At 38.9% G+C, this 21,042-nt stretch overlaps 1 protein-coding gene across 1 annotated transcript in view; it reads left to right on the forward strand.

Annotated features, from left to right (window-relative positions):
• The window catches only part of AK9 (adenylate kinase 9), a 123,059-nt gene that overhangs the window by 15,167 nt on the left and 86,850 nt on the right, over positions 1 to 21,042 (forward strand). Inside the window, exons 6-12 of the mRNA XM_010856690.1 lie at positions 304 to 416; positions 4,050 to 4,238; positions 7,338 to 7,466; positions 12,038 to 12,112; positions 17,388 to 17,486; positions 19,931 to 20,070; positions 20,151 to 20,331. Of these exons, the coding sequence (XP_010854992.1) occupies positions 304 to 416; positions 4,050 to 4,238; positions 7,338 to 7,466; positions 12,038 to 12,112; positions 17,388 to 17,486; positions 19,931 to 20,070; positions 20,151 to 20,331 (926 nt within the window). The remainder of the gene's footprint in view (positions 1 to 303; positions 417 to 4,049; positions 4,239 to 7,337; positions 7,467 to 12,037; positions 12,113 to 17,387; positions 17,487 to 19,930; positions 20,071 to 20,150; positions 20,332 to 21,042) is intronic.

The raw sequence follows: 21,042 nt of genomic DNA on the forward strand, positions 1-21,042 counted from the left end.
AGATGAGTTAAAGAATCACTGGCATGGAATTTCCTTCTCTAGGCACCTCATGTGCCTAAAATAAACTGATTTGGAATTTTTAAAGATGTCTCCTCTAGCCCAATAGTTTTATTGCCAGAAAAACATTATTCATAGTTATATGTCATGTGGCAATAACCTTAACTATTAAGTGTCAACAGATATTTTAAGATCAGCATTAGTATTCATCAATAAAGAAATGATGTTTTTATAAATAATAATAAATCCACTCTCTCAGATATTGATAATATTATAAAACTTTTAAAATTATATTTCACTCTACAGGCTATATTATCACTGAAATACCATCACTTTCACAGGATGCCATGACTACTCTGCAGCAAATAGAATTAATTAGAAATTTAAAATTGAAACCTGATATTATAATCAATATTAAGGTAAGAATATGTTTTTCTAGTATAGAGTATATAAACATTCTTTTTGATAGTAGTTAAATTCAAGGAATGTTATTAATTTTTTAAGGAGTCAAGGAAAAATAACCTATGAATCAATTTTAGGGACTGACTTGTATTTTCTCATATCTCCGTTCTTTTGCTTCTGTAGCTCTGTCCACAAGAAATACCTTCTTGTCCCTTCACCAGGCTTAATCATAGTCATTCTTTGAAAGTCAGTTCAGGCATCATCTCTACAGAATATTCCCTGATGACCACCCCCTCCACATTAACACAAACATTAACTGACTCTCATTCCTATGCTCTTTCTCTCTCTCTTTATACCCCACCCTTTACTCACCACAGAAAAGTTAAATATTGTCTGACAACCATTCATGTTGCTCTTTTCTATCATATTATTAATACTGCATTATATTATAATCATCCATTTTCTTCTAGACTCATGCCTTGCTTGGAGGCGGGAACCATGTCTTACTCCTGTAAACATCAACTAGCACAATAAAGGGTACCTAATAAGTCTACCAGTTAAACAAAATGAAAGGCTGAACAAATGATTCAGATGTATGAATGTTAATAACATTTCTAGGTTGGTCCCAGTTCTTTCCTTTACCAACTGTAGAACTTGGTAAATCACATTTAGGAGCCTCAATTTCCTCTTCACAAAGATGATTCAAAGATAGCCCATAGGGTTATGGTAAGAATGCAGTGAGGTGAGGATCCCTCGTTTATAAAATGAATGATAGCTATTCATAATACCCTGCCTGGTTCCCCAAAGGGTTTGACAACTCAAAATATATAAATGAGATGGTTCTCAGCTCAGGTGCAGGGACTCAGTGGTGTGTTTGGGCCAGCTGTGAGAGACAGGTGGCATACAGTGCTGGGGTGGTGTCATCTGCAGCCCCAGCCACAGATCACGGTCAGGGGCCAATCAACATCCCTTTGTGACTTTCAGAATGTTACCTGTGTGAACATGTGTATAATGGAGAAAAGAAAAAAATCTCAAAGATTTAACTGAAACCAAATATAAAGTCTAGGCCATGGAAAATAGACAGTGTATAGGAAATTAAGACTTAATGGAATAAGAACACACAGATATACAGGCAGTAAGGCCCCAAATGCTAACTAAATTTGGGTCGTGAATTTGGTTCTAAGTTTGACGAGCCAAAGTAGAAGGGGACGTGTGACCAGTTATATAAAATTCACATTGTCCTTGAAAAGATGAGGAATTCCTCAGGAAAAACTATATGAGAGATATATCTTAACAGGGGTTTAATATAAGGATTGTACTGTGTGTAGAAAATGAAGTCGTTAACCCCACTGATATAAGTGTGATGGTAGGTGTCCATGGCAGTTCCTATAGGTAGCTGGAGTGTAATCAGAGGACCTCGTGTGAAACAGAACTTCAGTACAGCACACACTTCTCTGATGGTCTGACCTTATTTGGGAATGGAGCCTGGGATTTCTAGACCAGAAGTTCTAAGCTTGGGGTCCAAGAACACTTAAGCACCCATGAACCATCTGAAATTATATGCAAATTTTATGCGTATGGGCATTTTCCTCGTGCAAAATCTAATGGCATCACCATATTCTAAAGCAGTCTGTACTTTAAAAAAAAAAAAGCATTAAAGGCCAGTGATCTACTACAGTAATGGTCCTCGGAGTTTATTCCTAGAGCCAACTGCATTAGCAGCACTCAAGAAGCTCGTCAGAAATGCAGATTCTCAGGGAGCAACCCAGAGCTACAAACACTGTGGGCGGTGGCGTCCAGCTGTCTGTGTTGAAAAAGTTCTCCAGCTGACACTGATGCTGCTGAAGTTTGAGGACTGCTCTGAGGCACAGCCTCACCCTAAGACTGCTAAATCACTTCCTATATGTGAGAAGGTCCATCTAGTCAAAGCTATGGTTTTTCCAGTCGTCATGTATGGATGTGAGAATTGGCCTATAAAGAAAGCTGAGCATCAAAAAATTGATGCTTTTGAACTTTGGTGTTGGAGAAGACTCTTGAGAACCTCTTGGACTGAAAGCAGATCAAATCCTAAAGGAAATCAGTCCTGAATATTCACTGGACGAACTGATGCTGAAGCTGAAACCCCAATACTTTGGCCACCTGACGTGAAGAACTGACTCATTGGAAAATACACTGATGCTGGGAAAGATTGAAGGCAGGAGAAGAAGGGGACGACAGAGGATGAGTTGGTTGGATGGCATCACCGACTCGATGGACATGAGTTTGAGCTAGCTCCAAGAGTTGGTGATGGACAGGGAAGCCTGGCGTGCTGCAGTCCATGGGGTCGCAGAGTCAGACACGACTGAGTGACTGAACTGAACTGAACTGATACGCGAAAAGAGGAGACAGCTAGAGGCAATAGTCTTTGCCAAGGACCCACAATGTGGGTATTCTAGGTTGCTGAATAAGGGCAAATATGCATATTTTTTTTAATTATCAGTATGGGTTGAAATCTTTTGTGTGTGAAAAATTAGCCTAAATAAAAGTCTTGCCTCAATAAATTCCCATCCCATTTCCATATAGAAGTAGTCTGAGGCAATCAGAATATTAGCATGAAAAGTTCTAAAGTTTCTTGCTCCCTTTCTCAAATGTGTGGTGCATAAACTGTTGGCATCAGAATCACTGAGGATGTTCATTAAAATGCCTGAGCCTTACTCCAAACTTAATAAATCACAAGGGAAGCAGAAACTTTTATTTATAATCCTCTGTATAGAGTTACACTCTAATGTTTTAAAACCGCTACTAGAGAATGTCATCCAGAGGTTTTTATCCTGAAAAATACTCAGAGCGGGCTTTACAGCCCCAAACCTTAGTTTATCATTAATAATGAGTTACAGAGAGTGGGCTGTGGAGCAGAAGGCCTGGGCTCGGGTTGTAGTTTCCCCTCAAGACACTGTGACCTGATGCTGCCCAGAGCAGTCCCTCTCCGATCTGAAAATGGTTTGAATCCTAACATTGTATTACTTCCCTGACAGCGTTAGTTTAAGAACTGAGTAAAATATTATACACATGGAAGCACTTGAAATGAGAAAATCACTCATAGACTTTGGTTTTGGCCTTTTTTACTATCCAGATTCAGTTTTCTCATTTGCAAATGATAAGGTTAGACTAAACAAGATGACCTTTCAGATCCCATTCATTGATGCTATTTTATGAAATACTTCATCCATAGAGCTGGATATCATAGTAAATACTATAAATATGTGATATATTTTTTTGTTGGAATAATGTGGCTATCCCACCATTTTCATCCATTCTCAGCCTTTGCAAACTAATCTGACAAAATCCTCCTGTATACCTCTGCTAACTAAACAGATTTTCTATTCTACTTCTCTAGCTCTTTCTACTGTTATTCTCTCTTTCTTTTATTCTACAGCTTCTGAAACTTTCTCATATATTACTTTTGGGTAAAGAAAAGTGTTGCCATAACATAAAAGTTGTATCTTGTACCTTTCTTGGCATGTGATGAAATCTGATTCAAAATACCATTTATAGTACTGCATTTGCTCAGGGTTTTGAGGAATTTGGGGGTTTGTGTATTATATAATATATGAACAGGAAGCAAAGGCATACTCAAAATGTTTTGAGTAATGATTAATGTTGTTCCTTAGTGCCCTGACTATGATTTATGCCAAAGAATTTCGGGGCAAAGGCAGCACAGTACCACAGGATACATATACACAAGAGATCAGTGGGATCCTGAAGTCATTGAGAATCGTAGGAAAAAGAAGAAAGAAGCCCAAAAGGAAGGAAAAGGAGAAGAGGAGGGGGAAGAGGAAGAAGAACAAGAAGAAGAAGAGGTAATATCTGTACACAAGATGCTATACTTCTAAAATTTGCTATAGGGACTATCCCTGATGGTCCAGTGGTTAAAACTCCACACTCCCAATGCAGAGGGGGCCGGGTTCAATCCCTGATCAGGGAACTAGATCCCACATGCCACAGTTAAGACCTGGTGCAGCCAAATAAATTAAAATTTTTAAAAAGAGAAATAAAAAACACCTTGCTTGCTATATCGGTTTCATTTTTTAAAATTGCTATAATTAAATGACAGAAAATGAATATTCTATACAGAAAATTATATTTTCCTTAAGGTTTGATTTAGTTAGAGGAAACAGAAAAAATATTTCATGTTTTCAAGAACTTTAGATCAGAATGTAAAGGTCATCAAGTTTAAGGTCATCCTTCTTGTCAGGATGGAAGTCCCTCCATATCCTGACAGCTAATCTGCTTCATTCCATAGCAACAGAGAGTTACTGGTCACCTGCCATGTGTCAAGCACTATGCAAGCTAGTGTGAAGAGTCAGAGCAACAGAAAACATATGTAATTTGAGGAAGAAGGTAGCCCAGGTAGAATCCAATTTATGAAGTTAACATAATCTCGATTCCAAACTCTGACAAAGAGAGCACATGAAAAGAAATCTATATCCCAATTTCACGTATAATAACAATCCTAAAGTCAATACTAGTAAGCATACTGCAACAGGACCTCAAAAGAATCTTGTACCAGACTTAATGAGGAAAATTTGATACTAAGAGTTAGGAAGATCCACTGGAGAAGGGATAGGTTACCCATTCCAGTATTCTTGGGCATCCCTTCTGTTTAGCTGGTAAAGAATCCACCTGCAATGCAGGAGACCTGGATTGAGAAGATTCCCCTGGAGAAGGGAAAGGCTACCCACTCCAGTATTCTGGCCTAGAGAATTTCATGGACTGTATAGTCATGGGGTCGCAAAGAATCTGACATGACTGAGTGACTTTCACTCACTCAGGAAGTTTGTTAATAGCTAATGGGCTGGATTTAGCCCACTGGGGTGAGTGAGACAGGTCATAACTTGCCAGTCCTTGCTCTATTGAAATATATCTGTGATTTCTATTATAGATTTACTTATTTATAATGTTTAATAATTTTAAATAGTTTCTATAACTTATAAATTATCATGAATAAATACTATTTCTATTAGGGCCTAGACTCAGTTAAATCTGACATTAATGTAGAAAAGGATACATTGCAAATCATTTCTCTGGTAGAAAAGATAAACCCCAAAGGCAACAGTTTTATTTCCCTGAAGGATGTCAAGCAGGACATCAAACTTTGCACTCTGATTTCAGTGATTATATACACTTCAGTTCTGTCATCCTGCTGATTTCCTCACTAATGGGTTAAATGAATTTTTGACATTTGTTCTTTCATTTAAGAGCAGATCTTAAATGAAAAGATCTTTCATTTAGGAGCAGAACTTTTAAGGGGTTATGTTAACTTCATAGTTAAACACTATAACTATGTATGATGAAGGGCTTCCCTGGTGGCTCAGACAATGAAGAATCTGCCTGTAATGTGGAAGACCTGGGTTGAATCCCTGGGTCAGGAAGATCCCCTGGAGAAGGCAATGGCAACCCACTCCAGGATTCTTGCCTGGAATCCCATGGACAGAGGACCCTGGGAGGCTACAGTCCTAGGGTTGCAAAGAGTCAGACACAACTGAAGTGACTTAGCATGCACGCATGCATGTATGATGATGGATGTTAATTAGATTTATTATGATCATTTCACAATAAGTACAAATCCAGTTGATCCTTAAATATCTCCAGAGTTGGGGCACTGACCCTTTGTGCAGTTGAAAATCCAAGTTAACTTTACAGTCAGCCTTGTATATCCACGGTTCTGCATCCTACCAACCACAGATCATGTAACATTATGTATTTACTATTGAAAAATATCCAATCAGTGGATCCACACAGTTCAGACTCACATTGCCCAAAGAGCAACTGTATTGAATCATTCTATTGTACACCTGAAACTAATGTAATGTTACATGTCAATTATAGCTCAATTTTAAAAACCTATTAATGTAAGAATGCCCATTTAAAAATATAAAATAATCTTCCCTGTGCAAATAAGGCATTAGATAAATAACCAGCAACTATTCTAGGTAAATATTTCAAGTAAACTCATAGTAAATATGAATAAAAATGTGTCATTTTAACATGAATAAAGCATACCATCATAATTAGTATAATAAATATATGCATGCGTGCCAAGTGGCTTCAGTCATGTCTGACCCTTTGCAACCTTATGGACTGTAGCCCACCAGGCTCCTCTGTCCATGGGATTCTCCAGTAAAGAATACTAGAGTGAATTGCCATTTCCTCCTCCTGGGGATCTTCCTAACCCAGGGATTGAACCTGCATCTCAGTCTCCTGCATTGGCAAGTGGGTTCTGTACCACTAGCACCACCTGGGAAGCCCAAATATGATGATAATAACGGGGAAATAAATATGATATAAATGTCATTTTTTTCTGTGAACCCTTTCATAACCACCTTCCCCCATCACTCTCCATCCCTTCTCCCCTGCCATCATCTTTCTTCTTAGCTCTTATCACCACAGCCTAACCTGTGATGTATCTATTTGTCTACTTGTTTATGCTCTGTCTTCCTCAATTAGGATGTGTGCTGTCTAAGCCCTAAGCCCTTAGTTTTGTTCTCTGTCATATTTCAAGCTCCTAGAACAGTGTCTGGCATGGGGTAGGCACTTAAGCTTTACTATTAATAAATGAATGAATCAATGAGTGAATGAGCTACAAGCTCAGGTACTTAGAGAAAATCCAACTTCTTTATTTTGTCTCTAAAAATCTGATGTTATTCCCATACTCTTCCCTATTCATTGGGGGGCAAAAGAAATGAGTAAGTATCCAAGTCAATTTAAAACTTTATTCCATCTGATAAAAGACCTTCAGGGTGTTCAGTCTCTCTAAAATAAAAATCCTATTTCCAATCTCTCCTTTTCCCTGCTTCTTACCCCAAAATGGCATGCAGGTATAGGGAGAGAGGGATATGACTTGCAAATGAAGTAATCATTAACATAAAGATATTCAACACAACTTCTTTTCCATTTAGGCATTTATTGCTGAAATGCAGATAGTGGCTGAAGTTCTTCAACACCTCGTTCAGAGACCTGAGGATTATTTGGAAAATATCGAACACATCGTTAACCTTTATAAGGAAATAATTCTTCATCCTTTAGAAGTAAGAAAAAGCTACATTGCTGAAAAAAGAACGTTGATACTTGTGTTTTGCGTGTACGTGTGCCAAGTTGCTTTGGTTTACATCCAACTCTTTGTGACCCTATGGACTGTAGCCCACCAGGCTCCTCTGTCCATCGGATTCTCCAGGCAACAATAGTGGAGTGGGTTGTCATGCCCTCCTCCAGGGGATCTTCCCAACCCAAGGATCAAACCTGCATCTCCTGCATTGCAGGCAGATTCTTTACTGCTCAGCTGCCAGGGAAGCCCTATTTGTGTTTTATCCCCAGTTAAATAGCTTTCATATTTCTTCACCGTGTGTATTATCTGCTTCATTCTCCTCCTCTTGAGCTTGGTAAAATGCTTTCAGAATAAGATTGCATTCCAAAGGCTGTTTCACAGAGCAACATTATTTTACTCTTACAAAGCAACGGTGCTGCTGAAAAGTGATAAATGAATTGCCTTTTTCAAAGTCATTAGGGAAATTTATGTATGGTTGGGGATTAGAAAGTCCATATTAAGGCATTGTTTTGTGAAAGCATTTTGAATCCAAAATGTATGGGTTTATAAAAATAAATGTACACTTAAGGTGCATCTTTTATTCTGAAAGGAACTGTTAACTTAGTTAAATTACAATCTAAAGAAAGCCATCCAACACTGGTTTCTCTGTGTATCCTATTCAAAGTTGGTTATTTGTAAATATGATAAGGCTATTATATATTATAATAGAAAAGTTATAATTAAAAGAATTAGCCTTTTAAAAGGATGATTACTGAAATTATGATTATTGAAAAGCATATTTTTATGGTTAAAAATCCAGGGCAGACTCTGCCCAATTTATGTTGGAGATTTATTCAACAAACATTTATTATATGGTATTTGCCCAGATTCCATGCTAAGCAATAGAACTACAAAGACAAATGAAAAACAGTCCTCAAACTGCCTCTTCCCATCTGATGGAGAAATTAAAATAATTTGTTTCATGGTGTTTTATAATGTTTATATATTTTTAGAGACAAGTGGATCATTTTCATTCCCATTGTCCACCCCCTCAGTGAGATCCAAATTGTTTTATTTTTTTAATTTATTTACAGTATTGTGTTAGTTTCAGATATGCAGCACAGTGATTCAATATTTTTGTTTCCTTATGTATGACTTTGATTCCTCCCTTCTTCCTCTTCTATCCCTGGCCTCTAAACATAGCTTCTTAACAGTAATTTACATGTCTATCTATAACATTCTTTCTCCTTCAACAAAAATATTCTACATATTCCTTGAGCTGCTGCATTGGGTATGAATACAGCATAATTAAAATCAGATTCAGAAGATTATAAAATTATATTCATGGGTAGGGAGTTGGGAGTGGGAAGCAGAGGTAGTCTCTTCAAGGATAGGGACTCCCAGCATCATCGATGTTCAGTGCAGTGCCCAAAGTCTGGCAAATGGTAAATGCTTGACAGATGTTCAGTTGAACAAATGATGATGTCACAAAGGAAAAATAACAGCTTCCATTTCATTACATGTAAATTTCTGGACATAATTTTAAAAATCTTTACTTAAAAGAAAAATATCCACATCGACTATGATAAAATATTTAAAGCTTTAATATATTGAAAGGTCATAGACTCACAGACATAAAGAACAGACATGGTTGACAAGGGGACAGTGGGTAGAGGAGGGATGGATTGGAAGTTTGGGGTTAGCAGATGCAAATTAGTATTAATATATAGAGAATGGATAAATAACAAGGTCCTAATATATAGCACAGGGAACTATATTCAATATCCTATGATAAACCACAATGGAAAAGAATTTAAAAAAAAGAATGTGTATGTCTATATATACATAATCAGTTCAGTTCAGTTCCGTCGCTCAGTCGTCTCCGACTCTTTGCGACCCCATGAACCGCAGCACACCAGGCCTCCCTGTCCATCACTAACTCCCGGAGTCCACCCCTAACTCCTGGAGTCCACCCAAACCCATGGCCATCGAGTCGATGACACCATCCAGCCATCTCATCCTCTGTTGTCCCCTTCTCCTCCTGCCCTCAATCTTTCCCAGCATCAGGGTCTGATGCACAGTTCAAAAGCATCAATAATATACGTATACATATATAACAATCACTTTGCTATACAGCAGAAATTAATACAACATTGTAAATCAACTATCCTTCAATTTTTTAAAACGTAGGAAAAAAAGATCATATATATGATTTTTCTAAAACCTGTAAGGTCTTACCCTCCATATAATAAATGGGTAACAAATATGAGCAGACAATTCACAAAAATTAATGACAAAAGAGTAACAAGTCTATAGAAAAATATTCAGTTTTACTGATAATAATTAAATGCTAAAGAAATATTTCCCCAATTAAATTTTAAAAGATGGACAAGGAATAAGAATTCCTAATTCTAGCAACTACATATGGTAAAGCAAACACTTCCATACCCTGCTGAAAGGAATATAAATTAGTATGGTGGTTTTTAGATAGCTTGCCTGAGAAAAGCACAGAAGTGGAAAATTACTAGGCCCTGCAGCAAAGCATAGATAAGAACTGACTGCTCAGACAAAAATTTCTAGGCCAAGAACCTAGACTTCAAGTCTAGTGTATAGCTTGCCTTGTATGGTAATTTCAGAGTGCTGATATATGTGGAGGGAGGTCGGGAAGAGCCTTGAAAGGCAGGAGCCTACAATTCTAGTCTCCTCTGATCTGGCTGAGATGTGGATTCACTTGGAAGGCCAAGACCACCAAAATTCAGTGTTCCTCTAAAAGACATGAGGAAAGCAAGCAGGAGCAAAGTAACTGCATCAGTGTCTGGTTTCTATCCTGCTTCAGGAGTAATCCAAGGCCACGTCTTCATTCTTGCCTGTCTTCAAATCCCAGCTTGACTACTGGTCTGACCCGGTGTTTGTGTCTTTATCCTTAAGAGTCTTCATACCTTTAGACTTAGTATACTAACTTCATTCTGAAGAACCTAGCTTAGGACTTCCCTGGTGGTCTAGTGGTTAAGACTTTGAGATTCCACTGCAGAGGTTGTGGGTTTGATCCCTGGTCAGGGTACTAAGACACCACATGCTATGTGGTAAAGCAAAAAAAAAAAAAAATTTTTAATTTAAGGTAAAAAGACTATTAGATAAAAAGAATCTAGTTTAAGAAAAGTATCTGAAATGCAGAAAAGCATGATGTACATCCTTGTTTAGAACATCGTAATTTATGGTTGGATTCTTGGATTCTACTCGAAGAATTGATGCTTTTGAACTGTGGTGTTGGAGAAGGCTCTTGAGAATCCCTTGGACAGCAAGGAGATCAAACCAGTCCATTCTAAAGGAAATCAGTCCTGAATATGCATTGGAAGGACGGACGCTAAAGTTGAAACTCCAGTACTTTGGCCACCTGATGCAAAGAACTGACTCATTTGAAAAGACCCTGATGGTGGGAAGGATTGAAGGCAGGAGGAGAAGGGGACAACAGAAGATGAGATGTTTGGATGGCATCACCAACTCAGTGGAAATGAGTTTGAGGAAACTCCGGGAGTTGGTGATGGACAGGGAGGCCTGATGTATTGCAGTCCGTGGGGTTGCAAAGAGTCGGACAAGACTGAGTGACTGAACTAAATTTATGGTTAAACAATGCAGGCATAATGGTTCTTCTGTCTAGAAGTAGAGAAACACTTAGAACCTAACCTTGCACAGTATTATGGAAGACAAAATGTACTGGACATTTAAGTAGGTGATTTTGTTCAGACTGTGGCAACAGGGAAAATATTCACTAATGAAGACTTTATCAAAGAGAGGGGCTAGGGTTTTATGGAGGCAGGTAAATAAGGGTCTTATGGAAACCATGAAAAAAGATGGAGATGGATCTTATCTGAGTCTTTGAGGAAGGGTAGAGGTGGATCTTAACTCTCCACCATCCCTACTTTCTGCGAATGGAAGAAAATTTACAAGAATATTAATATAATCTTGAGTTACAGAAAAATCTAATTTAAAGAAGAAAGGAAATCCAGAAACAATGATAACAGATTTAATCATAAATATATTTTATAATACAAAAGATACCATAAACAAAGTCAAATGATAAATCATAGTCAGGTAAAACATTTGCAAACCATATGGCAGATAAAGGTTAAAGACTTTTCATGAATGTTAAGGAAAAGAAAGGTCTAACAAAATGCACAGAGGTTATGGTTCAGTAGTTTACAGAGATGGATTTCTAGATACTGAACATCACCCACAGCCAGGGGAATAAAAAGTGAAACAAACCAAGGCCATTCTTCATCTAGCAGTTTGGCAGAAATTATTCTATGAATATATGCAGAGAGATGGATGCCCCCAAACATCTCTGTTGGGAAAGCCTGGCTTCACTGTAGAGAAAAACAGAAGAAACAGAAAGAGCAGAATTCATGGTATGACTAGTTTAGGCTTTTGTAAAAGTTCTCCTGAGCACTGAAAATAACACCCAGTATGTCATGTATATAGCAAATAATTTAGCATTAAAGATTTCTTCATGGTATATGAAGACTGAACTTTTGCCAATGATCCTGAATGATAAGGCTTCTTTTTGATTATCTGCAGGAAGTAATGGCTGAACATGATTCCCAGTATCTCATTGAGCTAGATGGAAATAAGCCCCCAGAGGAGCTGTTCATGGTAAGTGCAATGCTCAGTAAGAATATGTCACAGTTTGGAAAATCAAAAAAGTATTGACTGAATGATACTTATTTTCGTATCAGAAATAGATTTACATTTTGAATACCATTTATTTTTGAAAAATTCATTTTGACACTTAAAATTTGATATGATATTTATTCATCTGTCCATATTTAAATCAAAACTACATTTGAATTTAAAACCTCTGTGTGACAAAAAGTATCTTGAAAAAGAGTAAAAGCAGATAAGAGCCATAAACACATGATACAATGCTTAACATGAGTAATAGGGAAATGCAAACCAAAGCTATAAGGAGATATCACTTCAAATCCATTAAGATGGCTAAAATTAAAAAGAAAAACAAAAAAACAGATAATGAATAACAAATGTTGGTGAGGATGTAGAAAAATCAGAACATTCATACACTGTTGTGGTAGTGCCATTAAATCATGTCCAACTCTTACAACTCCATGGACTGTAGCCTGCCAGGCTCCTCTGTCCATGGGATTTCCTGGACAAGAATACTGGAGTGGGTTGCCATTTCCTTCTCCAGGGGATCTTTCTAACCTTGGGATCAAACTGGAGTCTCTTGCATTACAATCTCCTGCACTGCTGAGCCACGAGCAAAGGCCAACATACATTGTTGGTAGGACTGCAAATGGTGTGGCCACTTTGGAAAAAAGTTTGGCAGTTCCTCAAAAGGTTAAATATGGAGTTACCATATGAATCAGCAATTTAACTCCTAGGTATATGCCCAAAATAACTGAATACAGGTGTTTAAATGAAAATCTGTATGTGAATATTCATAGCAGCACTATTCACAATAGCCAGAAGGTAGAAACAACCCCAATGTCTAACAACTGATGAATGGATAAATAAAATGTATATTCATACAATGGATGTGTTGGTCGCTCAGTTGTGTCGGGATGGGAATGGATGGGAATGGGCGAATTTAATTCAGATGACCATTAAATCTACTGATGTGGGCAAGAATCCCTTAGAAGAAATGGAATAGCCCTCACAGTCAACAAAAGAGTCTGAAATGCAGTACTTGGACGCAATCTCAAAAATGGCAGAATGATCTCAGTTTGTTTCCAAGGCAAACCATTCAGTATCACAGTAATCCAAATCTATGCTCCAACCACTAATGCTGAAGAAGCTGAAGTTGAACAGTTCTATGAAGACATTTAAGATCTTCTAGGACTAACACCAGAGAAGGCAACGGCACCCCACTCCAGTACTCTTGCCTGGAAAATACCATGGGTGGAGGAGCCTGGTGGGCTATAGTCCATGGGGTCGCACAGAGTCGGACACGACTGAGTGACTTCACTTTCACTTTTCACTTTCATGCATTGGAGAAGGAAATGGCAACCCACTCCAGTGTTCTTGCCTGGAGAATCCAGGGATGGGGGAATCTGGTGGGCTGCTGTCTCTGGGGTCGCACAGAGTTGGACACCACTGAAGTGACTTAGCAGCAGCAGCAGGACTAATACCAAAAAAGATATCCTTTTCATCACTGGGGACTGGAATGCAAAAGTAGGAAGTCAAGAGATACCTGGAGTAGCAGCTAAGTTTGGCTTTGGAATACAAAATGAAGCAGGACAAAAGCTAACAGAGTTTTGCCAAGAGAACTCACTGGTCATAGCAAACATCTTCTCCCAACAACACAAGAGATGACTCTACACATGGACATCAACAGATGGTCAATACCAAAATCAGGTTGACTATACTCTTTGCAGCTGAAAATGGAGAAGCTCTATACAGTCAGCAAAAATAAGACCAGGAGCTGACTGTGGCTCAGATCATGAACTCCTTATTGCAAAAGTCAGACTTATATTGAAGACGGTAGGGAAAAACACTAGGCCATTCAGGTATGATTTAAATCAAATCCCTTATGATTATATAGTGGAAGTGGCAAATAGATTCAAGGGATTAGATCTGATAGAGTGCCTGAAGAACTATGGATGGAGGTTCATAACATTGTACAGGAGGCAGTGATCCAAAACTCCCCAAGAAAAAGAAATGCAAAAAGACAAAATGGTTGTCTGAGGAGGCCTTACAAATATCTAAGAAGAGAAGCGAAAGGCAAAGAAGAAAAGGAGAGAGATACCCATCTGAATGCAGAGTTCCAAAGAATAGCAAAGAGATAAAGCCTTCCTAACTGAACAATGCAAAGAGAGAGAGGAAAACAATAGGATGTGAAAGACTAGATATACCTTCAAGAAAATTGAAGATACCAAGGGAATATTTTATGCAAAGATGTGTACAATAAAGGACAGAAAAGGTATGGACTTAACAGAAGCAGAAGATATTAAGAAGAGGTGGCAAGAATACACAGAAGAACTGTACAAAAAAAGATCTTGGTCACCTGGATAACCACAATGGTGTGATCACTTACTTAGAGCCAGACATCCTGGAGTGCAAAGTCAAGTGGACCTTAGGAAGCATCACTACAAACAAAGCTAGTAGAGGTGATGGAATTCCAGTTGAACTATTTCAAATCCCAAAAGATAATGCTGTTAAAGTGCCACATTCAATATGCCAGCAAATTTGGAAAACTCAGCAGTGGCCAAAGGACTGGAAAAAGTCAGTTTTCATTCCAATCCCAAAGAAGGGCAATGCCAAAGAATGTTCAAACTACCACATAGTTGCACTCATTTCACATGCTAACAATGTCATGCTCAAAATCCTTCAGGCTAGACTTCAACAGTATGTGAACTGAGAACTTCCATTTGTACAAGCTAGATTTAGAAAAGGCAGAGGAACCAGAGATCAAATTGCAACCATCCATGGGATCATAGAAAAAACCAAGAGAATTCCAGAAGAACATGTAATTCTGGTTCATTGACTACACTAAAGCCTTTGACTGTGTAGATCACAACAAACTGTGGAAAATTCTGAAAGATGGGAATACCAGACCACTTTACCTGCCTCCTGAGAAATCTGTATGCAAGTCAAGAAGCAACAGTTAGAACCAGACGTGAAATTACAGACTGGTTCCAAATTGGGGAAAGTGTATGTCAAGGCTGTATATTGTCACCCTGCTCATTTAACTTATATGCAGAGTACATCATGAGAAACGCTGGGCTGGAAGAAGCACAAGCTGGAATCAAGATTGCTGGGAGAAATATCAATAACCTCAGATATGCAGAGGACACCACCCTTATGGCAGAAAATGAAGAAGAACTAAAGAGCCTCTTGATGAAAGTGAAAGAGGAGAGTGAAAAAATTGGCTTAAAGCTCAGCATTCAGAAAACTAAGGTCATGGCATCTGGTCCCATCACTTCATGGCAAATAGATGGGGAAACAGTGGAACAGTAGCTGACTTTATTTTTGGGGGCTCCAAAATCACTGCAGATGGTGATTACAGCCATGAAATTAAAAGATGCTTACTCCTTGGAAGGAAAGTTATGACCAACCTAGACAGCATATTAAAAAGCAGAAACATTATTTTGTCAACAAAGGTCCGTCTAGTCAAGGCTATGGTTTTTCCAGTAGTCATGTATGGATGTGACAGTTGGACTATAAAGAAAGCTGAGTGCTGAAGAATTGATGCTTTTGAACTGTGGTGTTGGAGAAGACTCTTGAGAGTCCCTTGGACTGCAAGGAGATCCAACCAGTCCATCCTAAAGGAGATCAGTCCTGGGTGTTCATTGGAAGGACTAATGTTGAGGCTGAAACTCCAATACTTTGGCCACCTGATGAGAAGAGCTGACTCATTGGAAAAGACCCTGATGCTGGGAAAAATTGAGGGCAGGAGGAGAAGGGAACGACAGATGATGAAATGGTTGGATGGCACCACCAACTCAATGGACATGAGTTTGGGTGATCTCCGGGAGTTGGTGATGGACAGGGAGGCCTGGAGTGCTGCAGTTCACGGGGTCACAAAGAGTCGGACACAACTGAGTGACTGAACTGAACTGACCAGGGAACTAGATCCTACATGCCACAACTAGGAGTTCGAATTCAGGAACTAAAGATCCCACATGCTGCAAGGAAGACTGAAGATCCCACGTGCCACAACTAAGACCCAGCACAGCCAAATACATAAATAAAGTATTTTCAAAAAATTCTGGTCCACCATCACCATCACCTTGCCCCAAAGACAGTCCTCCCAGAGATTTCCCCTCTCAGTAAATGCCACATCCGTCCTTCCAGCCGCTCTTTTTCTCACATCCAACAACCAACCTGTCAGCATACACAGCAGGCTTTTTCTTCTTCAAAATACATTCAGAATTTGACTACTTTTTACAACCTGGGAGATACTTTCCTCAAGGGAAAGGGCAGAAGTTCCACCAGGCCTGGTTGAAATTCACCAAGATTGTTAAGGCCCCAGCTGGCACTGGCACCCTGGTACTTCTGCCTACAGTTCATTGGCCAGAACAAGTTACATGGAGAAGCTCAATACCAATGAACTAAGTATTCTCACATAAACTAGGGCATTAACAAGGGAAAGGAGGAAAGAATGGATTGTGAACAAATAATACAGTCTACCATAGATTGCAATACTCCATCAGGACCTTGTCTATCTTACCATCTCTCATCTCAGACTCTGTTTCATAGTCTTCTACATAGTATATTAGTTTCTTAGTGCTTCCATAACAAAGTACCACAAACTAGGTATTTTACAATGATAGATATTTATTACAGTTCTAGAGGCTAGAAGTCTAATATCGAGGTGTTGGCAGAGCTTCACTCCATTCAAAGCCTCTAAGTGGGGATCCATCGTTGCCTCTTGCAGCTTCTGGTAACACCAGGCACCACTTGGCTTGTGGTAGCTAATGCTAACATCTGCTTCCATCTTTACATGGCTGCCTTCTTCCCTCTGCCTGAAGACCTCCCACAGTGTTAGACCTCAAAGGGCATGACTATTTGAGGACCAAAGGGCAGACTCTAGTGGATTGAATTGTTTCCCCCAAAAAAGATAATATTGAGGAGCTAAACTTCAATACCTATAAGTGTGACCTTATTTGGAAATAGGATCTTTTCAGATGTAATTAAGTTAAGATGAGGCCACAGTGAATTAGGATGGGCCCTAATCCAATGTGGCTGGCATCCTTTTAAGAGATTTATGAATGCAGGGAGAAAATGGCTCACAATAGAGGCAGAGATTGGAGTGATGCAACTACAAGCCGAGCAACACTAAAAATTGCCAGCAATCCACCAGAAGCCAGGAAGAACAAGTAAATATTCTGCTCATGAGCACATGACTTTTTCAAAATATTTGAAATGTTCAAATGCCAATATATTAAAAAGACTTCTCCTTTAAATTTAGACGGTTATGGATCGACTTAAATATCTAAACCTAAAAAGAGCAGCTGTTATAACCAAACTTCAGAGTACAGAGGAAGATATTAATGACACAATGGAAAATGTAAGTTACCTTTAACTGTTTGAAAGTCTACCCTTCCCCTCTATGTTGCACCCTTAATTTGTATCCTTTCAAGGTTTAAAAGGATCTCAGAATACCTTTTATAAAAATAGATTTGATTTTTCAGAAGCTATAATATTGGCACAATATCCTTGTAAACACTAAACAAAAGTTTTGAAACAAAGAAAGACAATAAATCAGAACAATTTCATAAGTATAATAAGAAATAAAGAAACCCAAGTTTAGTTTTAAAAAATTGCAACACCGAAGACATAACAGCCCTCAATTCTCTAAATATTCGTTCATTCCCTCCATCATTCAACCAGTTTTTAAAATAACTACTAAAGTGACGTAATGTGGATGTGACGGTCCTCAACATATAAATTGCCGAGTGCTAAAAGAGCCACCAGGACTTTTTAGCTGGAGGACTTAATCTATTCTGGGAAGTTTAGATTCGCCTTTTTAAAAAAATAGGAATTAAACAACTAATGTCAGAATCATAAGTAGGTATTATAATTCAAATAAAATGATCTTTAAGGATAGAGATCATTTTGTTTTCCTGTACTGTGTAATCCCTAGATTTTAATGGGTGAACATAGCTGGGAATAGGTAACACGAATTGATACTGAAGAGGAGGAAAGGTGGGCCTGATGCACACAGAGGCTCTGTACTGAGCCTCTTCTTCTAGGTCATCACTGAAGGAAAATTTTAAAGTATTCAGAAAACCTGGAGGTTCTTTCAGCCTGCAGACCCCGGGGTCTCGGCGTCAGGGAAAGGACGATGGCGTGGAGGAGGATCCAAGCCAGGATAGGGCAGCTCCGGGCACTGCTGCAGCTCCGAGCATGGTGGGCGGCAGGCCACAGTGGCTAGTTCTCAACTTCTCGCAGGAAAAGAATGAGAATGAGCCTGAGAGGCCTTGGGAGAGTGAACCGCAGGAGAGGAGGGCGCTAGAGAGGGAGAGGGCTAGTGGAGGGTAGTTTCACAAGGAAAAGCCAAATGGGCTTAATCTTTCTCCTCTTTTGGTTCAGCCTCTCCCAAAGGGAAGCATCCAGTCTTTTGGCTGAGGTCTTCTGAAGAGGCAATGGCTGACTAAGTGAAGTGGGGTGCAGCCCTGGCCACTAGAACCTCCTCTTAAAGATTCTCAGCCAATCCTGTCTTCTGCTCTCCATTCCTCCCCTTCAGAGGTGCCTGCTGTCAGGTCCTGAGCCTTTCGGGAACTTGACTTGCTTCTTCTTGTCCTCAGCCCATCCTCCATCACCCTCCCTGCCACCACAGACACTGAGCTTTCACTTTCCTCTGACCTCAGTTACCACTAGTCCACCTGCTTTTTAGTTTACGGAAGTATGTAGCTGCAACTGCCCAGCTGTCAGCTCTTCTGGTCTCTTCTCCCCTGTTCCTCTGTCCATTTCTCATGAAATGAATTCTGCTGTGATTTCTGCAAGGTTTTAGGAAATCAGCAAACCCAAATGCGTGTGTTCAGTCTGCCTTGTTTAACCAGAGGCAGTCCTGATCTTTTTTAAGGCTGTGATATCAAAGTCATTTGAAAGATTATCTTCTCATTGCCCCAATAGATACATGGCCCAGAGACTTGAGAGGGGAGCATGGTCGGCTATCCAAACACTTTTCCCAAGTTTGGACAGGAAATAGGGATAGTGAGGAAAAAGCAGCTGCTTCCTGACTTAACTGTGTACCAAGGGAAAGGCTACCCACTCCAGTATTCTGGTCTGGAGAATTCCAAGGACTGTATAATCCGTGGGGTCGCAAAGAGTCAGATTCAACAGAGCGACTTTCACTTTCAGTCCCTAGCTCACTGTTGATTCATGGAGAAGGGTGTAGCCCAGTGTACCCCACTGACAAAGTTCTCAGTCTCCTACAGCTCGCCTAAGCATTGACAGTTTCCTTCAAGTTTAGCTTCTTGCAGCCTACAACTGGGGACATCCAGGCAGGATCCCCACAACCAGCATGCCTCTTTGCTCTCTGATGCTGCAACAGTGGTTCTTAACTTCTTGGGAGGTGATAAATGGAAGATTACTGAGGGAGACTTTATATTTAAGAAAAATGAAAGAGCTAAGTCAATACAAATGTGCCTATGGCATCTTACTATTTTAAAACTTAGGTAAATTAACTAAAGTAACTATTTTCAAACCTTTTCAATAAGAATTTTTCCAACTTTCCTGAAATAGATTATAGAAAACCCTTTATCCACGTTATGCTCATTATAACCTACAACAGAAAATACTTGGTAAAATTTAAACAAGGTCTTAAAACAGAAATGAAAACTATTTATCTAAGTAAATGTTGGACAAGTGCAGATGGCTGCAATTAAGAAAAAAAAATCCTGTCTTAATTATTTCTTAAATAGTAGAGCATGGTCAAATAACAAATGAAATAATAATGTGAATTTCAGCAAAACTTATGCCCACATGTTTAATGTTTGTTACTAACAGGATGAGCTGTTCCGTACTCTTGCATCTTATAAACTTATTGCACCAAGATATAGATGGCAGAGAAGCCGATGGGGACGTACATGTCCTGTGACTTTAAAAGAAGGTAACATTTTTCAAGGATTGCCAGATTTTTCTGTGAGGTAGGTAAGATTTTCAGAATTTAATTTTAAAATGTGCCCATACTTCTTTTCAGTTGTTTATGATAATGACATATTTTTAGTTTTCTAGGTAAAATGTACTGTCTTTCATCAGAAGAGGCATTAAAAACATTTCTATTGAACCCACGTCCCTATCTTATTCCACCTATGCCAGCACCACCATTTAAAGTATTCATATTTGGACCTCAGTCTTCAGGGAAAACAACACTTAGCAATTTGCTTGCAAAACATTACAAAGGAAAGGTAACTACTTAGCTGATTCAATTTGCATTTCCCTTATGACTAATGAGGTTCAACATTTTTTATATGTTATTCATGTGTTCTCTTTTAGAAGTGTTTGTTCAAGCTTCTTGCTCATTCCAACTTTTTTGCATCATTATTGGCAGGAGTTCCTTATGTTGTATACTTACAAATTTTTGTTATAGACATTATAAATATTTTCTACTGTTCTGCTTTGCCTTTTCACTTCTTAAATGAAAAATGTACCATAATATAATTCATTTAAAGTAAGTCATTAAGTCCAAGGCAAAATGATAGGATACTGAAAGAGGAACTCCCCAGGTCAGTAGGTGCCCAATATGATACTAGAGATCAGTGGAGAAATAACTCCAGAAAGAATGAAGAGATGGAGCCAAAGCAAAAACAATACCCAGTTGTGGATGTGACTGGTGATAGAAGCAAGGTCCAATGCTGTAAAGAGCAATATTGCATAGGAACCTGGAATGTCAGGTCCATGAATCAAGGCAAATTGGAAGTGGTCTTTAAACAAGAGATGGCAAGAGTGAATGTCAACATTCTAGGAATCAGCGAACTGAAATGGACTGGAATGGGTGAATTTAACTCAGATGACCATTATATCTACTACTGCAGGCAGGAATCCCTCAGAAGAAATAGAGTAGCCATCATGGTCAACAAAAGAGTCTGAAATGCAGTACTTGGATGCAATCTCAAAAA

This window comes from Bison bison, unplaced genomic scaffold (genome assembly GCF_000754665.1).
Source record: "Bison bison bison isolate TAMUID 2011002044 unplaced genomic scaffold, Bison_UMD1.0 scf7180017864373, whole genome shotgun sequence".
NCBI lineage: Eukaryota > Metazoa > Chordata > Mammalia > Artiodactyla > Bovidae > Bison > Bison bison.